Raw genomic sequence first — 21,562 nt, 5'->3', positions numbered from 1 at the left:
AAATTACAACTTTACAAACTCCCATTTTGGCTATTACGTGACAAAACCCCTAAAACAGACTCTAGACTTAAACGTGAGTTTGGGAACAGTAGCGAAACTCACTTACACCTAATCTAGAAACTGTGAAGCTCTTGCACGTATATACACAAACAAAATTTTCATTAAGCTCATGACAAGTTGAATACATGGTACGTACATGAGCAAGTAAAGTACGATCAAGTTTGTAAACATTGTAAAACATGTAAGCATATCTTGATCAAACAAGGTCAGTCATTAAAGAATGACTACAATGAACATTTAGCTAGTAAATGCTCATCCGAACATGCAATACAATAAAAACCAATCACAATGATCAATTGCATGTCCAACACACAACCAATGCGAAATACACAAAGTATATGCATCAAGGATACAAGATTCTACAAGGGTACAAGTGTGAGGTACTTAAGATATATAATCAACATCTAAAAGTACTAAAAAAAATGCTACAAGCAGTAAGATAAACACAAGTACTAAAAATTAGACTGAAATATAAAACATAGTACTTAAGCTTTAAAGAAATGTAATAAAACTATAAACCAACAGCAGCTACTAGCTTCTCCTCCCCCTATCACTACACTCCCCCTATCAACGACACCATCTCCCCTTTTTTGTCATGGAATAGCTAGTCTTTATGTTCTTCTAACTTCCTCTGAATTTGGTCCATCTGAGTCTGGAGAGATGTGAACTTTGTGTCGAAGCGAATGTGTTGGGAGTGCATGATGGTAGCTAGTCCAGATATTTTGGTAGTAATCTCTTGGAGAGTAGCCATGATGTTGTCTAGCTGTTCATAAAAAACATGGGAGGTAGAGCTTGAACTTCCTTGAGTGGCATGACCTTCTTGCTTGGTACTTTTCTTGGTGTGACTCATACTTGCATGGAGAGTGCGAATGTTAATTGGACTTGGCTTGGGATATGGGCGCTCATCTTCCGAGGGATGTACACCTTTGAGCTTCAAAATTTTTGAGATAAGGCGGCAGAAAGGAAGACAGTTCCTTGAAGCAGTCCTTTCAACCGTTTTTGCCAAGATGTGGAAAATATGAGAACACACATCAATCTCCTCGTTAGTGATCAGATCATGCAAAAATAAAGCTCGACCGAGATTCATGTACCCAGTGCTTGACAAAGGATAGAGGTTGCTAAACATGATCATCGTGAATAACCTTAATTCGGGAGATAGAGATGCCACACTTATTGACTTCCCATTGGATGAGAACTCCAACTTATCTCCTAAAGCTTCCCGAAGGACCACTTCATCCAGATTTAGTTCATCATATACCAGTGATTTAATGAATACTGGCCAGTTGATGTGTAGGATTTCTGCCAAGTAGACAGGTGTAACTGAGAACCTCTTTCCTCTAACCCAGCACTTGAGCTCCTCTCCTTTAGCAATGGCATTGGCATAAAATTTTTTCACCAAGTTCTCATATGCATCATCAAGATTGGAGAGAAGGAAGTTCCAATCCTTGGTGGCAAACCATTTAGGAATATTGGTGTCAAGGAGAGATGGCTGGTCAATGGCCCTTTCAACCAACAACGGAGCCTCTTGAAAGTAGTTCTCATAGTTCTAAAACGCAGCATAAGATCTGAACTTATTAGGGTCATACACTCCCGTTGAAGATTGAGTTTTCTTTGGCCTAAGTGAAAGGTCATCAACATCAATCATAGGCTCTTTCCCTTTGCTGCTGCCTCCTTTCACAGCTGACCTCTTAAACGGAGACATCTACACATGTAAACATAAAACAGAAGAAAAAAAAAACAGAAGTAAAAACACAAAACAGACCATAAAACTTGATTAGTTTCATGTTTGTCCAAAACAAAAGTAAAAACACCTTAAATAGAACAAAACACAATTAAAACATCATGCTTAAAGTGTTAAAGCATGTAAACATTACAAAAATGCAGGAAAATAGCAACTGTGCATGTGTGTGCATGTGCTATGCATGTGTGTGCAGGAGGTGATGCATAGTGTGTGCCTAGTGGGTGCCTAGTGTGTGCCTAGGTGGTGCATGGCATGGCATTGTGAGGCACAAAATGGGAAAGTGTATAAAACACACACCCATTGACCAAAACATGTCAAACATGTTCAATCAAGAGTAAACCCAAGCAATGGAACTCATTTGAGTCCAATTCAACACAAAAATGCTACTTGAGCATTTTGACAAACACTTGGTATGAAACACAACACTACACCTATGGACAATGTATGAACATATGTGAAAATGCCTTTATACATGCTTAAATTGCCACAAGGAGCCAACACAGATACACACAAATCAAATGGGACTTAGCCTAATCAAAGTTTTGAAAAAAAATTTCTCAAAATCAAGAACCCCAACCCTTGTTTCAAAAATCCCCATATTTTAAAACCCTAACTTAATTTCTGCATATTCTAAGACAAAAATGAAGAAAATGTTTTAGAAAACATACCTTGAGATTGATTTTGCAAAAAAAAAGCTTGAGAATGATGGGGTTTGAGTGAAAAATAGTTTTGGGTTGAGAGGGGTTCGAGAGAGGCAAGGCGAGGGAAATGAGAGTGGTTGAAAAACTGTCACATCAGCCTTATAAAACTGAAAATACACATTTTTCGCAGGTTAGACAGTCGCGAAAAACACCACTGAAGCACAAAAGCTTTCACGAGAAGCTTTTAGTCATGAGACAGTCGTGATAGCCTCTGTATGAAACTTGTGTTTTTCTAGTTTTTGCCTAAAAAAACATTTCAGGGAAGAGCTTGGTCGCGAAATGTCACGAGGCAGTCGCGATACTCTCTATATGAAAATGAAATTTTTAGAATTCCCTTAAACACTTTTTGCGGGAAGCTTTAAGTCGTGAGCTTCTCACAAAACTGCCTCTGAACCAGTTTTTGAAGAAAAACAAAAAAAAAAAAAAAAAAAAAAAAAAACATTTTGAACAAAAACTAAAAACACAAAAGTATAAAATCACTTTCAAAAATATATAAAACACTCAAAAATCTTTTTGGATTTGATCAGCAAGCACTTGAGCATACACATCACATTTAAACATGTAAAATCACACAAATGAGATAAGCATTATTTGAACAAAGTCTTGTGTGTTGTGGATGAGTATCAAATGTGGAATAGTCCTTAGACCAGAGTGAAGCTTCAATGATCAATTCAATTAAGTCATACACAACTGGTACTAAGTCAAGTGGACTATCTCAATTATAGAAATGAACATATATGACCTCCTACAAGAGAATGATTGCAAATTTTAGAAGCTTTTCATTTGGCTTCTGCACAAATCATAACATTTAATCCTTTTTGAACAATACATCTCTTTTTGGGATCGGTGCTTGAAATTTTTGATATTTCAACATTGAGAGATAGCCTTTGGCTTTTTGAGCACCATACATTTCAATTTAAAATGTCGTTTTCCCTTTTTCCTAGTCAAATACTAGTATGTGTGATGGTTTTTGCAGCTCATAATCTCTTTTTCATTTTGAGATTTACATTTGGTGAGCTCTATTGTAAAAACATAAAAAAAAATAAAGATGGGAAGATATATAGGCACAAGTCTATGCAAGTATCAAGACCATCAAGACTATTGACCAATTATTCATGACAAGCTTGAAGATCTATTTACAACAATCACACATAGTTTTCAAGATTTCTCCCACAAAGATATACTTGCATACATAACAAGCTAAGCTCGTAAATGCACTACGCTATTAGTACGAAGGCACGAGGCCAAACTCACATGTGATATACACAACACAAGCGATCAAACTTTTTGAAGATTTTTCAATTTTTTCTGGGTTTTTGAATTTTTGAACACACTAAAAAACAGAACAAATAAAGTAAGATCAACAAAAACAAGTACAAAACAAAACTTGTAAAAGAAACATGCTATACACCGAAAGCAATGCATGTCATGATGCATGAACCTATGACCCTAAACATTGGAAGTATTAATGCATGGACATAGGAGGTGATCATGCATGAGTACCTTTCTACACCCACACTTTACGAGTATTTTGGGTGATATCCTTAAGTGGAGGGGTATGACCAACATAACTTTCAAACTTCAGAGTGAAGCTAAAAAGGCATAGTGATATGTTTTTTCAGCATTTCCATCACGTCGCCAATGAGATGTCCTTCACTATCTCCCTTAGCTTGTGCTCGTCTTGGTCTTTTCCTTGAAGTTTCTTGACCATACATCGAATCAGCCTTTTTAAGTGCATGAAGCTTGAAACAATTCGGCCTTGTGTGTCCTTGTACGCCACAATGATGACACAAGTGCTTTACTTGAGGCCCCCTTTGATTTTTGGGTAATGACTTCCCTTTTTCCTTTGGCTTTGCACCAATGGTTCTCTTTACTATAGCAGGGGTCTCAATCTCAAGCTCCACTTCTTTAAGTTTCTCAACATTCTTGGCTAAAATGAACTTCATTTCCTTCTTGGGTTTGTTGCTCGAACTTCCTTCTCCGACGGTTCTACCATGTGAAGATTTTTGAAAGGACAGCACATTGTCAAGTTTCTTGGTGGAGATGCGCTCAACCTTGACATTAGCTTGGATAATTTCAAGTTCAAGGAACTTGATCTTAGAGTATGCTTCACCCAACTTTCCCTTGAGTCCTTCTACTTCACACTTTGCTTCCTTGAGTTGCACAAGTATACCCTTATGCTCTTCTTCAACCTTTTTTATCTTTTTCACAGCAAGATTTGCAACTTTGGCATATTTGCCACAATCTTCCAATAGAGAATCATATGCTTCTTGAAGGTTGATCTCGCCTTCATTTTGGTATCCTTCTTCATCCTCCGATTCTTCAACTTCCTCATCCTCAGAAAGATAACCAAGTTCGTCAACCAATTTGCTCAAATCATTCTTTGAGTCAATGGAGGCAATTGTCATGAAGGCTCGGTAGTTTCCGTCACTGTTATATTCTCCTTCCGTGTCTGAATTTGAGCTATCAGAATCACTGAGAGTAGTGGCAAACGCTTTTCCTTTTGCTCTCAAGTAGTTTGGACACTCCTTCTTGATATGTCCATGGTTATTGCATTCGTAACATACAATTCCTTGAGAGGATTGAAATTCCTTTCCATCTTTCTTCTTAAACTCCTTCCTATCACCTTTGGATGATGAAAACTTTCCTTTGCTGAATGATTTCTCACTGTTTTTCATCTTCATGAATTTTTGGAAGTTCTTTGCAAGGAATGCCATCTCCTTCTCCACATCATCTTCTTTGGAGGAATCATCCATTCTCTCGGTGATGGTTTTGAGAGCAAGAGATTTGCTTGACTTGTGAGAAGGCAGTCCCAACTCATATGTTTGGAGAGATCCAATGTGCTCTTGGATTTTGATCTCATCCAAGTCTTTACTCTCTCCTATGGTTGTGACTTTTGCTCGGAAACTCTCCGGTAGTGACCTCAAAATCTTTCTCACCACCTTAGCCTCCTCAATCTTCTCACCAAGATTGAGCTTAGTAATTACAATTTCGTTGAGCTTCCCATAGAATGAGTCGAAAGCCTCATTATCACCCATCTTAAGCTCTTCAAATCTGGTGGTAAGCATTTGAAGCTTTGTGTCCTTGACTTTCTTGGTACCCTCATAGGTAGTCTCAAGAATCTTCTAAGCCTTCTTGGCTGTCTCCACATGCGATATCCTATGAAGTTCATCAGGAGACACACCACAAAATATAGCATTAATGGCCTTACTATTTACATTAGCCAAGGCAAGAGCTACCTTGTCCCATTCGGACTTGGCTGTTGTGGGTTTGACATACCCATTCACAACAGAATCCAATACAAACTCATCTATAGCACACAAGAAAGCCCTCATACGAACCTTCCAAAAGGCATGATTGCTCCCATCAAAGAATGGTGGGGCATTGAGTGATTGTGACCGTTCCATCACAAAGTGTCAAGGATCACACTTAGGTATTAAAACCAAAACAAGTGTACCTGCTCTGATACCAATTGAATGCTCTAAAATGTGTGAAAACACAACAACTATTTAGACCCCCCAAATTAAAATTACTGCTCGGTTGATTTTACTCTAACTTATACTAAGTGAGAAAAAGAGTAAATGCGAGCGGATAAACAAACAAGCTACTCTAACCTATAATCATTATAGCACAGCAGTAAAATGAAAGGTAAAAGAGTAGGGAAGAAGAATGCAAACACAAGATAACACACCGATGTGTTATTGAAGAGGAAACCAAAAAACTTGGTGAAAAACCTCTGTGCCGCCCTCCAGGCAGTAATCGATCTACTAGACAATCAGTTGGGATACATGGATTAGCAAGAGACCCTCCAAGCCTAATCTATCCGATGCACCTAAGCTCTCCAAGCTCCTACTCTAATAAGGCTTCTCAAAACCAGGTCTTGTCTAGCTCTCCAAATCCCGCAATACGCCCGATTGCATTTGCCAAAGCCTGGCTTCTTCCAATACTTCCCAATAACTCTAAATCCTCACTTGACACTCTGAAAGAGTGTGGTAAGTGTTTGGGCTATCAACCTCTTAATGGTATGGAAATGGAGAGGTAGAAGTTGAGGAAAATCTACAAACAATTGTGTAGAGGATTGTGAGTATAACAATCTCTAACTCTCAAGGTTTGTGGTTAGGGCTTTCTCTCAGAAGCACTCCTCAACATATGTGGGTAATATGGGTATATATAGTGTGGGTAAGGAAAGAGTGTATTAGTATTGACAGTTCAGTAAAACAGAATGTTTCGCGAGTATCTCATAGGAAGGCCTTACCCGCGAGACACTCGTGAAACACAGCTGTCTCCATCTATCTTGACTCTTCACATTCCAATCATGTGCAAGGCACATGCATCACTTCGCGGGATGCTTACTCGTAAGCTACCCACGAAAACACTTGTATCTTTAATGCCTTGTGTTTTCACACTCTCTTTCTCTCACACACAACCCTTACAAATAAATCCGACATGAAATACAGGGTATAAAAGATTGAATAAAATTACAATCAAATTTGGCAAAAAATTAAAGCCAACAAAACACATAGTTGTAAATTACAATTTTACAGCCACAAGTGGGAGTACTTGTGATTGTAGTGGATCAAGGAAAGAAGTAGTTCATGGACTCGGAGTTATCACATGATCATGGTAGTAAGTTTTCTACTCGAGGTAGTAATAGGATGTTAGTGGTCTAAGTCTTATTGTACAAACTTCAATTCTTTCATAGTGGATCTGTTTTACCTTGAGGATAGCTAGGTTAAATACTCCCCAGGTTTTTTACAGGTTTGGTTTTCTTGGGTTATCATATCATGTGTTCTTTATATTTCCGCATTACTATCATGATATGATTTTATTGTGTTAACCTAGATCTGAATAACTTATCTAAGTAATCACTAAGCTAAATAACTAGGTTAATCAACTTGTGTTTTAAGGGGTCTAAAAATGTACAAGTGGTATCAGAGCGGGTTAGCTCTTGTATTTAAATATTTTGATCTAAGAGTTGATCCTTAACCCCTGTTGTCATGGAACACAGTCACTCTCTTGTGATCCCACCTCACTTTAATGGGAACAACTATGCCTACTAGAAAGTAAAGATGAAAGCATTCCTGAAATCTATTGATGAGAGAGTTTGGAAATCCGTTGAATACGAATGAGAGAAACCGACTACTCCTGTAAGCGAGTGGTCAACTTCTTAAAAAGAAGTAGGCGCTTTTAATAGCAAAGCCATGAATACTATTTTTAATGCTGTTTCTATGGAGGAATTCAAGAGAATCTCAAATGTTGAGGTTGCTCATACTGCATGGAATATTCTCTAAACTGTGCATGAAGGCACAAAGGCAATTAAGATTCATAAAATGCAGCAGTTAACTTCCAAATTTGAAAGTATTAGAATGTCTGATAATGAATTTTTTGATGAATTTTATGCTAAACTGAATGATATTGTTAACTCTGCTTATAATTTAGGTGAAATTTATGATCAACCTAAGATTGTTAGGAAGATACTTAGATCCTTGATTGAGGACTTTAGACTCAAAGTGATTGCCATTATTGAAAGCAAGGATGTGGACTCCATCCCTGTTGATGAGCTTGTAGGATCTCTCCAGTCCTATGAGCTAGACCTACTAAGACAAACAAATCCAAATCAATGGCTCTTAAGTCAGTTGATGATGTTGATGGTAATGAATTTGATGATGAACTCTCTTCTATAGAGATTGCATATCTTGCCAAGAACTTTAAAAACTTTCTTAGGAACAACAATAGAAGGGCAAGAGGTAAAAACAATATTGAACCTAGGAATTTCAAGAGGAATGAACCCACTAAAGTGAACAATACTAATAAATCTAAAAAGAAAGTAGGTCAAACCTTTAATAATTCTTTGGGTCAATAATGCTTTGGTTGACAAGGGTATGGTCATGTGAAATCAGAATGTCCTACATTCTTGAGATCAAAGGGTAAAGTTATGGCTGTAACCCTTAGTGATGATGAAGTTTCTGATCATGAATCTGGTAGTGATAAGGATGGAAACTTCATTGCTTTCACAGCTATTGCTATAGTTGATGAAAGTGTTGTGGTTGATGAGAACCCTTCTGATGGAGAATTCTTTGAGAATGCTGATTTACAAGAAGCCTATAACAAGTTTTGCGAGGTTGCTACAAAGGATGTTATGAATGTTGACTTAGGTTTAAAGAAAATTGCTTCTTTTGAACTTGATAAGAAAAAATTTGCTGTTGAAATTGTTTGATGCTAATGAATTGATTAATAAGGTGAGGACTGAAAACATGTTGTTGCTTGATAAGGTTAAGAACTTGGAACTAGAATTATCTGTTGCTAGAGAACAAACAAATAGGTCTGCTAGTTCTAAACTTGATCACATGTTAAGTATTCAGAAGTCTCCCTTGGATAAAACTAGTCTAGGTTTTGAAGATAGCATCTTTGTGTTTGAAACTCATTCCACAAATTTTGTTTCTTCTTCTAAGCCCCCTAAGAATGAGATTGTTAAATCAATAGAAGTTACACCACCTCCTAGGAAGATTAGGGTTGATCTTAAAGAGTCTAAGCCTAAGAATCCTCATCTCCCTAAGGATAAGTTGCATGATAGACTTTTATGGGTTTGTCATTTTTGTGGAAAGACTGGGCATATTAGTCCAAACTATTTCAAGTTGCAAGTTACAAAGCGAGCAAGTAAGCTAAAAGTACCTGTGCCTCAAGCACAAGATCCTATGGTACTTATTGGTGAGTTGGTAAAGGCGTTAAACCTTTATACCAATCCTGGAGTTGCTCATTATTCTAATATGAATAATAACTCCAATGCAAGAGTTGCATTTAAAATGTTTTGGATGCAAAATACTCAATCTAATTGAGTCTTTCTGACATGGTCCTTGTACTTCATCTTAATATTCTTTGTGACCATTCCTCTTTTGCTGTTTTGGTTTCCTTTTGTTTTTAGGATTTGATATGCATCACATTCATGCATTTCATAATAGGTTTTTTTTTTTTTGGTTCAATAATTTTAAAAAAAAAAAAAAAAAAGAAGGAAAAATGTGTTTTGCATTATTTTTCTTGGATTTGTAATCAAGGCTGGCCATATTATCTTTACATAACATGTTTGTGTACCTTGTTTAGCTTGGAAGAGCTTATTTTACTGCACTTTGCTAGTTTTAGCCATGTAGTGCATGTTGTGTGGGAGTTGTTTATAGTTTTTGATAATTTGATCTTGATTTTGAAGTCACATGCTTTTAATTGTTTAGACTTGGACTTAATGAGAAAGACATAAATAATCATCTCACCACTGTTTATTAGCCAATCATGAACACCTTAGTGCACATCATAAGATTTTGTGCTCGAGAAAGTGTAGCATATGCAAAAAAAGAAAATAAGGTGTAGTCTTGGAATAAAGCTAAAATTGGTGTGTACATTATCTGACTAATCAAATATTTTCACATTGAAATAAAATTGGTGTGTATATTATCTGGCCAATCAAATATTTTCACATTGAAATAAAATTGGTGTGTACATTATAAGGCAAAACAAGAAACTTCCATGATTGCAAGCTTGTTTTCTAGGAGATGTGAGAGCTATATGATGTAACTCTTTAGGTGATAGTCTCTTTCAAACATATGTAATGAATTTTGTAGAAATTTTGATTGATCACTATCTACATATCACCTCACATGTATCTCAAGCTATTGTTAGTTGCACACACTACACAAGTTATTCTTTGCTAAACTTAGTACATGATATTGTGTGTGATTTTGTTGTGGCCATCTAAGATTACATGTCCCTTGATTTTAAGGCAAAATGTGTTTAATGTTTGAGTTTTGAGGACAAATTGGTTGAAATACTTGTTTTTGAAAGATCTGGGTTAAATTCATGTGTTTTTGAAAAACTTTTAATCTCATACTCACGCATTTCATTCATGAAACACTGTGCTTTGAGGAGTTTCTACATTAAATTGCTTTGTTTTTCAAAAATTTGAGTTTTCCAGATTTTTAACCAGTTGAAGATATTTCTCGACTGATCGAAAATGCGACAAAAGTTTTGGTTACAATTTGCCTGGCTCGATTGGTGCTCGATTGATGCTGGATCGATCGAATCTATTTTTCGATCGATCGAAGCTAATTTTCGACCGATCGAAAATTGGTCAGTGAGTGTTTTAAAAAGAAGTTTCTCATGTGTTCTTCACACTTTTCAAATCTTTTCAAACACTCTTTTCACTGTTCTTCCTCGACCGATCCAATCTAAGAAAATTTTTGTCGTCTTCTGCCTCAATCTTTCAAGGGTTTTTGTCATCTAGCTTGAGTAAGTCTCTTGTACCCCTTCTTTTTCATTAAAATCACAAATTTCATGCATTTTTCATTGGCATTTTTGAACAAAAGAAATTAGGGATTTTTTATATTTCAAGTGTTTTTAATCACTTTTGTTCAATGGGTTTTTGTCCCTAGATGATATACATGTGATTCTCATGCATTAATTTGATCAATTTTGTGTTTTGAGAAAAATTTGAATTTCTAGGGCTTGAAACTTCGCAAAATTGGGGATTTTATTCAATTGGGCTTAAATTGGTAAAATTGACTTGTGCAATTGATTGATTAACTCATTATATGATGTTTCCTTACTAGTATGATGATTAATTGCTCAATTTGGTTTACTTTTTGAAATTGGGTTTTTCAAAATTTGGGGCTTTTGACCTAAAACTCTATGTTCAAGTTGGTTTATAAAGTAAAATTCATTTCATGAATGCATTTGGAGATCATACAAAGAAAATTACAGTTTTTCCCTTGAGACATGATATGGTGATGTATGCAGTGTAATACAAAGACAAAATGGGAGTTGCAAAATTGAGTGTCTACACTTGCCGACCTCTGTTTTGGTTAAGTAAGATATGGAAAACCCCATGCAGCATGTTGGAGGACTCAAAAAATTGTGGAAAACCCATGTTTTCTGTATAAAATTCTCACTTAAATTTTTTTTTTTTTGTATATTATTTTTATTCAAGTGGGATATTTTTGCCATCCAAGCATGTTAAATCGAAGTTTATCATGAGACCTTTCCAATGACTTCCCACTCAAATCAATTGGTGGCCATTTGATTATAATTTAATCAAAATTAAACTATAATCACACGTCACAAAAATGGACAATGTTTTTAACCATAAATTTGATTTTTTGCGATATCTTATCCATTTCAACTCCGATATAGGCCCAAGAATTGTCATTTTAAGGGGAAATTCATGATTTTCAAAATGAGCACAAATTCTTTGATATCATATGATTGGACTTTTGGTCAAACTTTGACTATCCCATTTAGGGTTGGTTAAATTAGGTAAAAAATGTTAGGGCTCAAATTAGTATTTTGGCATGCAAATCAAAGCTAGACAATTATTTCAACACACCTCCCAAGCATTTTTTTTTTTTTTTTTCCTCATTTAGTTTCATGCTGGATCCTATAATTCTTCTCCTCTTTCCATATGGGAGAACCTTTGGACCAAAACTATCAAATACTTTATAGCACTATCTATCTTTAAGAGTTCAATTCCTATTCTTTTGTAGAAATGAGGAATGAATTACTTAATTCACAAGGAATATTAATTATTTTCTTACAAGAAATAGAATTTCCTTTCAAATATCAAGGAATAGACTTTTTTCCACAAAGGAAACTCAAAAGTAATCATGTTAATTTTCCTTCTTAGACAGGAAAAACCAAATAGATATTCAAATCATAATAGGAATTTAAGGCATTTATAAACACTCACCAATCTAGGAATCAATCTACACGCTTCCATGAATTTCCAAAATTCCAAATGTCAAAACTTAATTGAATCCAATCCTTACAGTCTTGAAGAACTTCCACATCCCAATCTTTAAAATTTAAAGACATTCAAAGAAACCTTATTCATATTCCAAGTGTTCCGTTGGAGTTAAGCTTCAACGCCTCTTGAAACTTCAAGAATCCTTATCATAGGAGTTCTGTCAAATTTGAACCCTACATTCCTGAAGAACTTTTATCTGCAACCCTACAAAAATAGAACATTCAAAGAGTGTGGAGAACTGGAATAATAAGGGTTTCTAACAAGCAAAAACTGGATATTTATCATAATTCAATTGAAAAAGCCTTTCGATCTATTTTCCAATAAAATTGGACATTTTGTGTTTGAATCAAGGTTACATTAGCGCAACTCTTGAAACAAAGACCTTTTTAGTAGATGATTTCAATATGCTACTAACTTCGTAGCTTAAACTTGTTTTCTTTAAAACCCCAAGTACTTCTAATATGGGGATGTGCCAATTCAGTTACAAAATTCTTAACTGAAACAAAGAGTTTGAAAAATATTAAATCAACAGTTATTCTTTTATACTAGAACACAAATACGAAAAATTATACTAACTCATTCATTTATACAAATTTACATTTGTAAACTGACTTCAATTATTTGTTTTCTAAACTATAAATTTTGCATTACGTACACCACCACTACAAATAGGCAGCTAAGAATATGTTACCGTGTCTGTGCAATCAAGTCCTACAAATTTTATTGTCTCAACCGAAAAAGAAGTCCTACAAATTTTATAACTGACACCAACCTGTATGAGTTACAAATCAATGACACTATTTTGTTCATTTTTATATGGGTTGAAGAAGGGTAGAAACTTTTGCACTGTAAATGACTTCACCTGCCAAAAAACCAGATTAAGGAGAATGAAAAGGGAGACAAGTGACAACCATCTAAAATAATAGCCCAGAACGACATCAAATGAAATATAATAAAGACATGAACTCATCAAGGTAACATTTACATCGATACTTACGCTATCGACCAATATTTTTATGACGGATAATTGAACCAATTTAATTATCTTTCAGAAAAAAAGAAAACGAAAAAAAAATGGTAGGACCCTAAATAGGGGAAGAAATAAATGAAGAAACTGTTAAGAAAAACTCATGGAATAATTCATTGAAGTGATTAATAGTAAACCACAATTGTGTGTACTCCTTGTGAGTGTTTGTTCCTAAAAAACAAAAAGGTAATTGTTTCAAAATCCTTAGGAGAATGTATCTTGTGTTGTATAACTTGTCACACTTTTCATGAATTTTTTCTTTTTTTAGAAAATTCACATGTGAGTAATGAAGTTAGTTAAAAGGTGAAGTCTCACGTTAGATATTAAAGAAAAAAGTAAATAGTTAATATAATACAGTTGAGCTCATACTGAAACTTGCAAATCAATTAAATAAATTTCATTCTGATGTGCATAAAAATAAAAATAAATAAAAAGGATATGGTAGCCAAATGAAGAACACATAGTTTTGGATTCAAAACTTACCAAACATGCTTAATTAGGGGAGGGAAACCTGCATTTCTATTAAAAAAATACATTAGGGACATATATTTTCTAAAGATTATTACGAAAACTATTGGGTTAGTTAAAGATAATGAGTTAAAAAATAAAATAAATAAAGATACTGAGAGAGATTTGAGCTATATAAGCGACAGGATTTGTGCCCAAACTTTTGAAAAATTTTAGTATAAGAATTTTCACTTATTCTTCTATTTTTTCTACGAAAGTAGAGGAATTCACTGAAATAACTCATTACCTAACGAGATATCATTCTTCGTAAAGTTTGCAGGAACGCACATGTGCGACTTTGTCAAATTCTATTCCTTGTTCACTATATCTGTCTTTGAATGACTTTGGAATGGTGCTGATATCCAATTCCTGGAGGGTAGTAACAAACTTCAATCCATCTAGAATCATCATTAGTGCCTGACAAGCAATTTCCAAATGACAGAGTATTTTCATGGCTTCTTCCTGTAGGGAATTAACCCGAATTTCCAACCTGTGAGAAACAAAAAATAGAGAAAACACATGTCATATTATTCGGATCGGGTCGGGTCGACAACCGGATCAAACACAACTAGGCTCCACAAAACCCAACAAATCTCTCACTTGGAGACTAGTTCAATCACCAACATCAACCGCAATCCTCCAAAACACAATCCCTCATCCCTGCAACTCATCCTCCTATCCTCAAGCTAGAAGGCCAACTAAAATTGCACATAGCTTTAGCTTCTCAATAGTGACACCTTTAGTCAACATGTCTGCCGGGTTCTTAGATCCATAAATCTTCTTAAGTATTACCAACTTATCTTTAACAAGGTAATGGATAAAGTGGTATTTTGTTTGTATATGCTTCGACTTTGAATGAAAAGCTGAATTTTTGGCAAGAAAGATTGCACTCTGACTGTCACTGTGTAGAATGCCCATTTCTTGCTTCTTACCTAATTCATTTAAGAAACCATGTAGCCAAATCATCTCCTTTCCAACTTCAGTTGCTGCAACATACTCAGCTTCTGTAATAGACAAAATGAAAATCTTTTGTAGATTTGAAACCCATGATATAGTTGTACCACCCAGAGTAAAAGCAAACCTAGTAGTTCTCTTTCTACTATCAATATCACTAGCAAAATCAGCATCAACATAACCCTGCAATTTCAAACTTGCACCTGTGAAGCAAAGACATGTATCTGATGAACCCCTTCAGATATCTCATAATCCACTTGACTGTATCCCAATGCTGCTTTCCAGACCTACTCATGAATCTGCGCACAACTCCCATTGTATGTGCAATGTCTAGCTTGGTACACACCATAGCATACATCAAGCTGCCAATAGCTGAGGCATAGGGCACCTTACTCATATAGTCTCTTTCTTCTTCTGTCTTCGGTGACTGTTCTTTGCTTAGTTTGAAATGACTACCCAAGGGTGTGCTCACTAGTTTAGCTTCATTCATGTTGAATCTGCTAAGAACTTTCTTCACATACTCTGACTATGAAAGTTTCAATATGCCATTAGCTTTGTCTCTAATGATTCTTATACCAAGGATTTGCTTTGCAGCTCCCAAATCCTTCATTGCAAACTGTTTGGACAATTGCTTCTTCAAATTATTAATCTCCTCAATGCTAGACCCTGCAATAAGCATTCATCCACATACAATAGTAATATAATGTAAGAATTGTCAAAAGACTTAACATAGCAACAATGATCAGCTTCACATCTCTTGAACCCAATTCTATATATAAAACTGTCAAATTTCTTGTACCACTGTCTTGGAACTTGTTTTAGGCCATACAAGCTCTTTCTCAGTTTGTAAACTAGATTCTCTTATCCCTGAACAATGAACCCTTCTGGCTAAATCATGTAAAGGTCTTCCTCCAAGTCAGCATGAAGGAATGCCGTCTTCACATCTAACTGCTCAAGATGTAAGTCTTCTACAACCACTATTCCTAGTACCAATCTAATTGTTGACATCTTCACAACTGGAGAAAATATCTCTGTGTAGTTAATGCCTCCTTCTGTTGGAACCCTTTAACAACTAATTTGGTCTTGTAACGTTTGCTACCATCATGCTCATTCTTTATTCTGTATACCCCTTGTTATGCAAAGCCTTCTTTCTTATTAGCAATTCAGTCAGTTCCCATGTTTGATTCCCCAACAAGGAATCCATTTCCTCCTTCATGAATTCTCATCTTGCAAGGCTTCATCATAGCACTCTGGCTCACCACCATCAGTCAACAGGAGATAATTTAGAATGGGTGAGTAACACTATCGAGGTTTAATGTTCCTAGAAGATCTACAAACTTCAGCTACAAGTGTACTCTGATCTACCTGTGAATTTACATTCTCCTTATCTTCTTCACCCCTTTTCTGGACAGTACTTTCAGTCAATTCATCTAAGTTGACAAACTCAAATTTCTTTTGATCTATCTCTATAACATCTGACACTACCATTGACATATCCTTGTACATAACATGTTCATTAAATATCACATTTCTACTTCTGGTGATTTTCCTGTTGTGTTCATCTCAAAACCTATAGCCAAATTTCTCATCACCATAACCAATAAAAAAATATATTTTAAACTTTCGATTAAGTTTACTACGAGCATCAGAATCAATATGAACATAAGAAACTTAACCAAAAACTTTTAAATGTAAAAATTTTACCTCTTTACTACTCCAAACCTCCTTAGGAAGTCTGAACTCCATGGAAACTGATGGTCCTCGGTTTATCAGGTAAGCTGCAGTGCTAATAGCATCAGCCCAAAAATTTTTTGGTAGTCCAACATGCAACCTCATACTCCTAGCACGCTCATTGAGAGTTTTGTTCATGCGCTCAGCCACACCATTCTGCTGTGGTGTCCCAGAAATGGTCTTCTCCATCCTAATTTCCTGTGCAGCACAATACTCACTGAACCCTCTATCTATGTACTCTCATCCATTACCTGATCTCAAATATTTTACTTTCAAACCTGTTTTTGTCTCAACTATGGCCTTCCACTTCTTAAAAGTTTCAAATACATCAGATTTATTTTTCAGAAAATAAACTCATACATTTCTGCTTGAGTCATCAATGAAAGTGATGTAGTACCTTGAACCTCCAAAGGATGCAATCGGAGAAGGCCCCCACAAATCAGTGTGTACTAACTTCAATTTTTCAGCCTTCAGTGTCCTACCAGTTTTCATGAAGCTCACATTTTTCTGCTTTCCTAAGATGCAGTTTTCACACATGCCGAAATCAATGGACTTCAATTCTGGTAGTTTTCCTTTTGACAGCAGCATCTTCATCTCTTTCTCACTCATGTGACCAAGTCTGCGATACCATAGGCTTGTATCAGTACTTGCATCAGCAACTGCAATTGTGTCTTTTGGACTTAAGGTCATATATAGAGTACTAGTCTTCTTTCCACGAGCCAATACCCTAGTTTCCTTTGTAACCTTCCAAGTACCACCAACAAATAGTATTGCATGTCCTTCATCATCAAGTTGTCCAACAGAAATTAGATTCCTCCTCAGGTCAGGAATATGTCAAACCTTCTCCAGTAACCAAACAGACCCATTGGGTAATAATATCCAGACGTCTCCCTTACCCACAACATCCAAGGCTGAACCATCAGCCAAATACACCTTACCAAAATCACCAACAACATAATTCTGTATGATTTTTCATTGTGGAGTGGTATGAAATAAAGCTTCTGAGTCCAAAACCCAATCATCAAATGGACTGTCTACTGTAAGAAGTAATGCATCATGTACCTCTTCTATTACAGTATTAGCAGATTCTTCTTCTTAGGACTTTTGCATTACCTCCTAAAGTGACCTATTTTCCCATAGTTCCAGCAATATACTTGTTGGCCTAATCTAGATTTACTTCTATTCTGATTAGAATTTTTAGATTTTGATCTACCCCGATTTGAATTTCTGTCATTGCCTCTGCCTCTTGTCTCAAGGTTTAAGACATAACCAGATCCTAAGGTTTCACTTGTATCTCTTCTGTGAATCTCCTCAGCCAGAATTAAATCTCGTATGTCATTGTACTTCAGCTTTTTCTTTCTTGTAGAATTGCTTACTGCCATCCTCATTGCCTCCCAACTGTTTGGCAAAGAAGCCAAAACGATCAGTGCACGAATCTCATCATTAAAATCAATTTCTACAGACAACAATTAATTTGTGATAGTGTTAAATTCGTTCAAATGTTGTGCTACTGATGCATTCTCTACCATCTTCAAATTAAATAGTTTCTTCATCAAGTGCACCTTGTTGTTTGCTGATGGCTTTTTATACATACCAGACAAAGCCTTCATCAGATCTGCTGTGGTCTTCTCCTTTACAACATTGTGTTCAAAAGACCTAGACAAAGTTAACTTGATAACTCCCAGTACCTATTTGTCAAGAAGAGCCCATTCCTCAGCCTTCATAGTCTCAGGTTTTGTCCCCAAAAGAGGCAGATGCAATTTCCTCCCATAGAGCTAATCTTCAATCTGCATCTTCCAATACACGAAGTCTGTGCCATCAAAATTTTCTATTCTAGACACCTTTCCTGCTTCCTCTGCAATTGCTCCCACTCAAACCTAAACCTGGCTCTGATACCAGTTGTAGGGAATTAACCCGAATTCCCAACCTGTAAGAAACAAAAAATAGAAAAAACATACGCCACATTATTTGGGTTGGGTCGGGTCAACAACCAGATCAAACACAACTAGGCTCCACAAAGCCCAACACTTCCTCCACCACCCACTCCTCTAGGTTTGTTAAACCACTAAGGACAAGAGAACGAAGGTGAGGAAATCCATTTTTATTACAAGTCATTTGCTTCCCTTCAAAGGAATTGAGAAGGAGGCGGAGGATTTTTAATTTGCGCAACTTCCCTAATATTGGCATTGGGTCTTCCTGAAGAAAAGTGAACTTTAAGGTTAACTTGGCTATATGTTGACAGATTCTATCATCTTCTGGCAACCGCTGTATCTTTGACTTCAAATTCAACCTATATAAATGAGGACAACTTGATACCATTAATACTATATCTGTTGTCTCTTCATTGCAAGAATCGTGCCAATGACAAGAACCCGAAGAGAAGGAAATGTTGGACTCATATTACATTTGTTGAGATCAACATTCACTAGTGTCTGCAAATTAGGAAGATTAGCCAACTCCAACTTCTCACTTACCCTATAATTTATGGGCAGATACAAATGCCTCGATTTTTTTCTCTTCTTGAACACATTTGGCACTCTAAAACCGTTTGTACAAGACCGCAAATCTAATGTCTGCAAGCACCTCAAATTGCCTACGGATGATGGCATGTTATATATGTTGCTCATTTTCAGAGATAAGAATCTCAAGTGGATAAGACATCCGATGTCTTTAGGTAATTCTCTCTTGTAAAAGCCAAAGTTCTTGAGATTTAAGACTCTTTAAGTGATTTAAAGTTCTTGAACATAGATCTCACCAAATAAAAACTATCCAAATTATCAGGGCAAAAGTATAAAAGAGACCTGAGGTGAGGATAATCTTTGGATATCATCAAGCGAAGCGATGGATCAGAATTATGTTGTTCCTCGTTGATGGCAATTCTCCGAACTTTATCATCATTCTCTCTCCTTTCTTTCAAAGAAGGAATATTCATGATTTGAAGAAAATTTGGACACAAAAGAATAGCATAAAATCATGGATTCGACATATTTTGATCCTTCCAAGTGAGTACGTTTTCCCAATTTGGACCATGCACCTTCGAACTAGTTCCTTTAAAAAAAAATTCTCCCCTCATCTCCATTGTATTCTCCCTTTCTCTTTCATGCTGAATTTCTGGTATAAAACTTTCTGCCATCCACATTCGAATTAATTCCTTCGCTGGTATCTCAAAACCCTTTGGAAAATGGCCCAAATATAGAAAGCATTGTTTCAAACAAGAAGGCAAATCATAATAACTTAAAGCTAACACTTTGATCACTTGTAAGTCTTCTTTTATAGGAACATGCCTAACCTGATCCCGCCACTCCTCCGATGTCTTTGTTGCTAAATTGCGTTGAAGTACGAAGATGGCCGAAGGAATACCCCCACAATCTTTAACCATTTCCTTCCCTAATCTCTCCATCTCATTACTGATTATAGAGTCTGTGCAAAGACAAAAACAATGACAATAACAACTACAACAATAACATTAGGAATATATATATATATATATACACATATATTACATTTATTCTTTCTATACACCTTACATTGTAAATTAAACAAATGTATACGACATTGTTTATTGTTTGTGCAAATGTATGCACTTTACATGAATAGTACATGGTAAACCTATAGTCGTAGGTTAAATAAATTTGTATGATATTGTACATTTTTCGTGCAATTGTGTAAACTTTACATGAATGTTACATTGTAAACCTACAATTGTCCTAACATTAAACCATATTTTAAGATTCAAAAGCCTGTAAAATCTGTAAAATGGCTTTAAAATTTATTAAACAATTGGTACTTTTAAACCGTAGTTGTTATTGGATATCCTTGCTCCCAGCATATGTAATATACTTATTTATTAATTTTAATTTTTTTAAATTCTGGTTGATTATGGGTTGTTTGGGATCTGCTAATATTTTAAGTTTCCCTTTGCTGTGGGCGTGGGGGCATGTCGCCAGCTCCTCTTCTCTTGTATAACGTCTTTTCCAAATAAGAAAATTTTTTCCTGATTTTCACAACCTTGTAGATAGTAATTGCTTCATCCAAGATGCAAGTATAACTCTTCATGACCTTTTGTACGCCTCCACCCCTTCTGCTTGCAACATTGAAGGAATATTTCTCAATGACAGCTTCTGCATCACAAAGAAGATCTCTTATTTCAGCAACACACCGTCTTAAAGTCTCTGATTCATCTTGCCTCACATCTGCATCTTTTAATAAGCCTTGCATCAGATTGAGCTCAGTTTTTAGCAGCTCAACTTCGTTACTCACCCCGCACAAGAATTTTACTCCTGGTGCGAGACAGACACCAACCCTTGTCACGCCACCCAAAACAGCAGCCTCAGCCATTTCGCTTCACCGAAAAGAAGATGAATTGGAGCTTTGGAAGATAATCTGTGAAAACTTTGCTAGAATTGGCACTCTCTGTATGTATGATTTCAGTCAACCCTGCCCTTATGTCGCAAAATATTCACCTGACATCAAGGCAAGTGGGTGTACCATCTGAAGATGAGCGAATGCACGCACTTTAAGAAAGCATCAAGTTGGATTAAACTAGAATTTAAGAAAAATTAAGAGAGAGAGAGAGAGTGAGAGAGAGAGAGAGAGAAGTTCGTTGAAGGCATGAACTTGAAGCATCTGTTTGGTGGAGGAAGACTGGTAGATGAGAAAGAGGAAAGTGGAAAAAGAAGATGAGAGAGAGAGAGAGAGAGAGAGATGAGGGATTAGGTACAGGCTGAAAATGAAAATCAGATAGCGAGGAGAAAAAGCATAAAAAAAATAAAAAAATAAAAAAGGAAAGGTTTTTTTTTTTAACTTTTTTTTTTTGGTTTGTTTAAAAAACAATTTCAATCCCTCCCTCTTTTTTTTTTAAGGGAAAAATAGGTAAATAACATTAATTTCCTAACTATCTAGTTAATAGGTTCAGTTTTGAAACTAATTTCTTTTCTAACATCTCGAGTCTTAAAGAGTCGATTTAGGGCCTATAAATCGAGTTTTTGAGACTCGATTTTCATGGATTGACCACGTCTGATGTGGCTTTTTTTTCCATGTGGAGCCTAGCTGGAAAT

General features: G+C 35.9%; 1 protein-coding gene across 1 annotated transcript; it reads right to left on the bottom strand.

Moving 5' to 3' along the window:
- Nucleotides 1–14,078: 14,078 nt before the first annotated feature.
- LOC126705145 (putative disease resistance protein At1g58400) lies at nucleotides 14,079–20,843 on the bottom strand. The gene is made up of 6 exons (XM_050404086.1): nucleotides 20,555–20,843; nucleotides 19,540–19,925; nucleotides 18,980–19,189; nucleotides 18,507–18,701; nucleotides 14,818–14,957; nucleotides 14,079–14,310 (listed from the first exon to the last, which is right to left on the bottom strand). Exons 1-6 carry the CDS (start codon nucleotides 20,841–20,843, stop codon nucleotides 14,079–14,081), a joined length of 1,452 nt encoding a protein of 483 aa, XP_050260043.1.
- Nucleotides 20,844–21,562: the final 719 nt, after the last annotated feature.

Source organism: Quercus robur, chromosome 11, assembly GCF_932294415.1.
Source record: "Quercus robur chromosome 11, dhQueRobu3.1, whole genome shotgun sequence".
Taxonomy (NCBI): domain Eukaryota; kingdom Viridiplantae; phylum Streptophyta; class Magnoliopsida; order Fagales; family Fagaceae; genus Quercus; species Quercus robur.
Note: the sequence above shows the minus strand (reverse complement) of the source record. Positions and strands in the feature narration are given on the sequence as shown.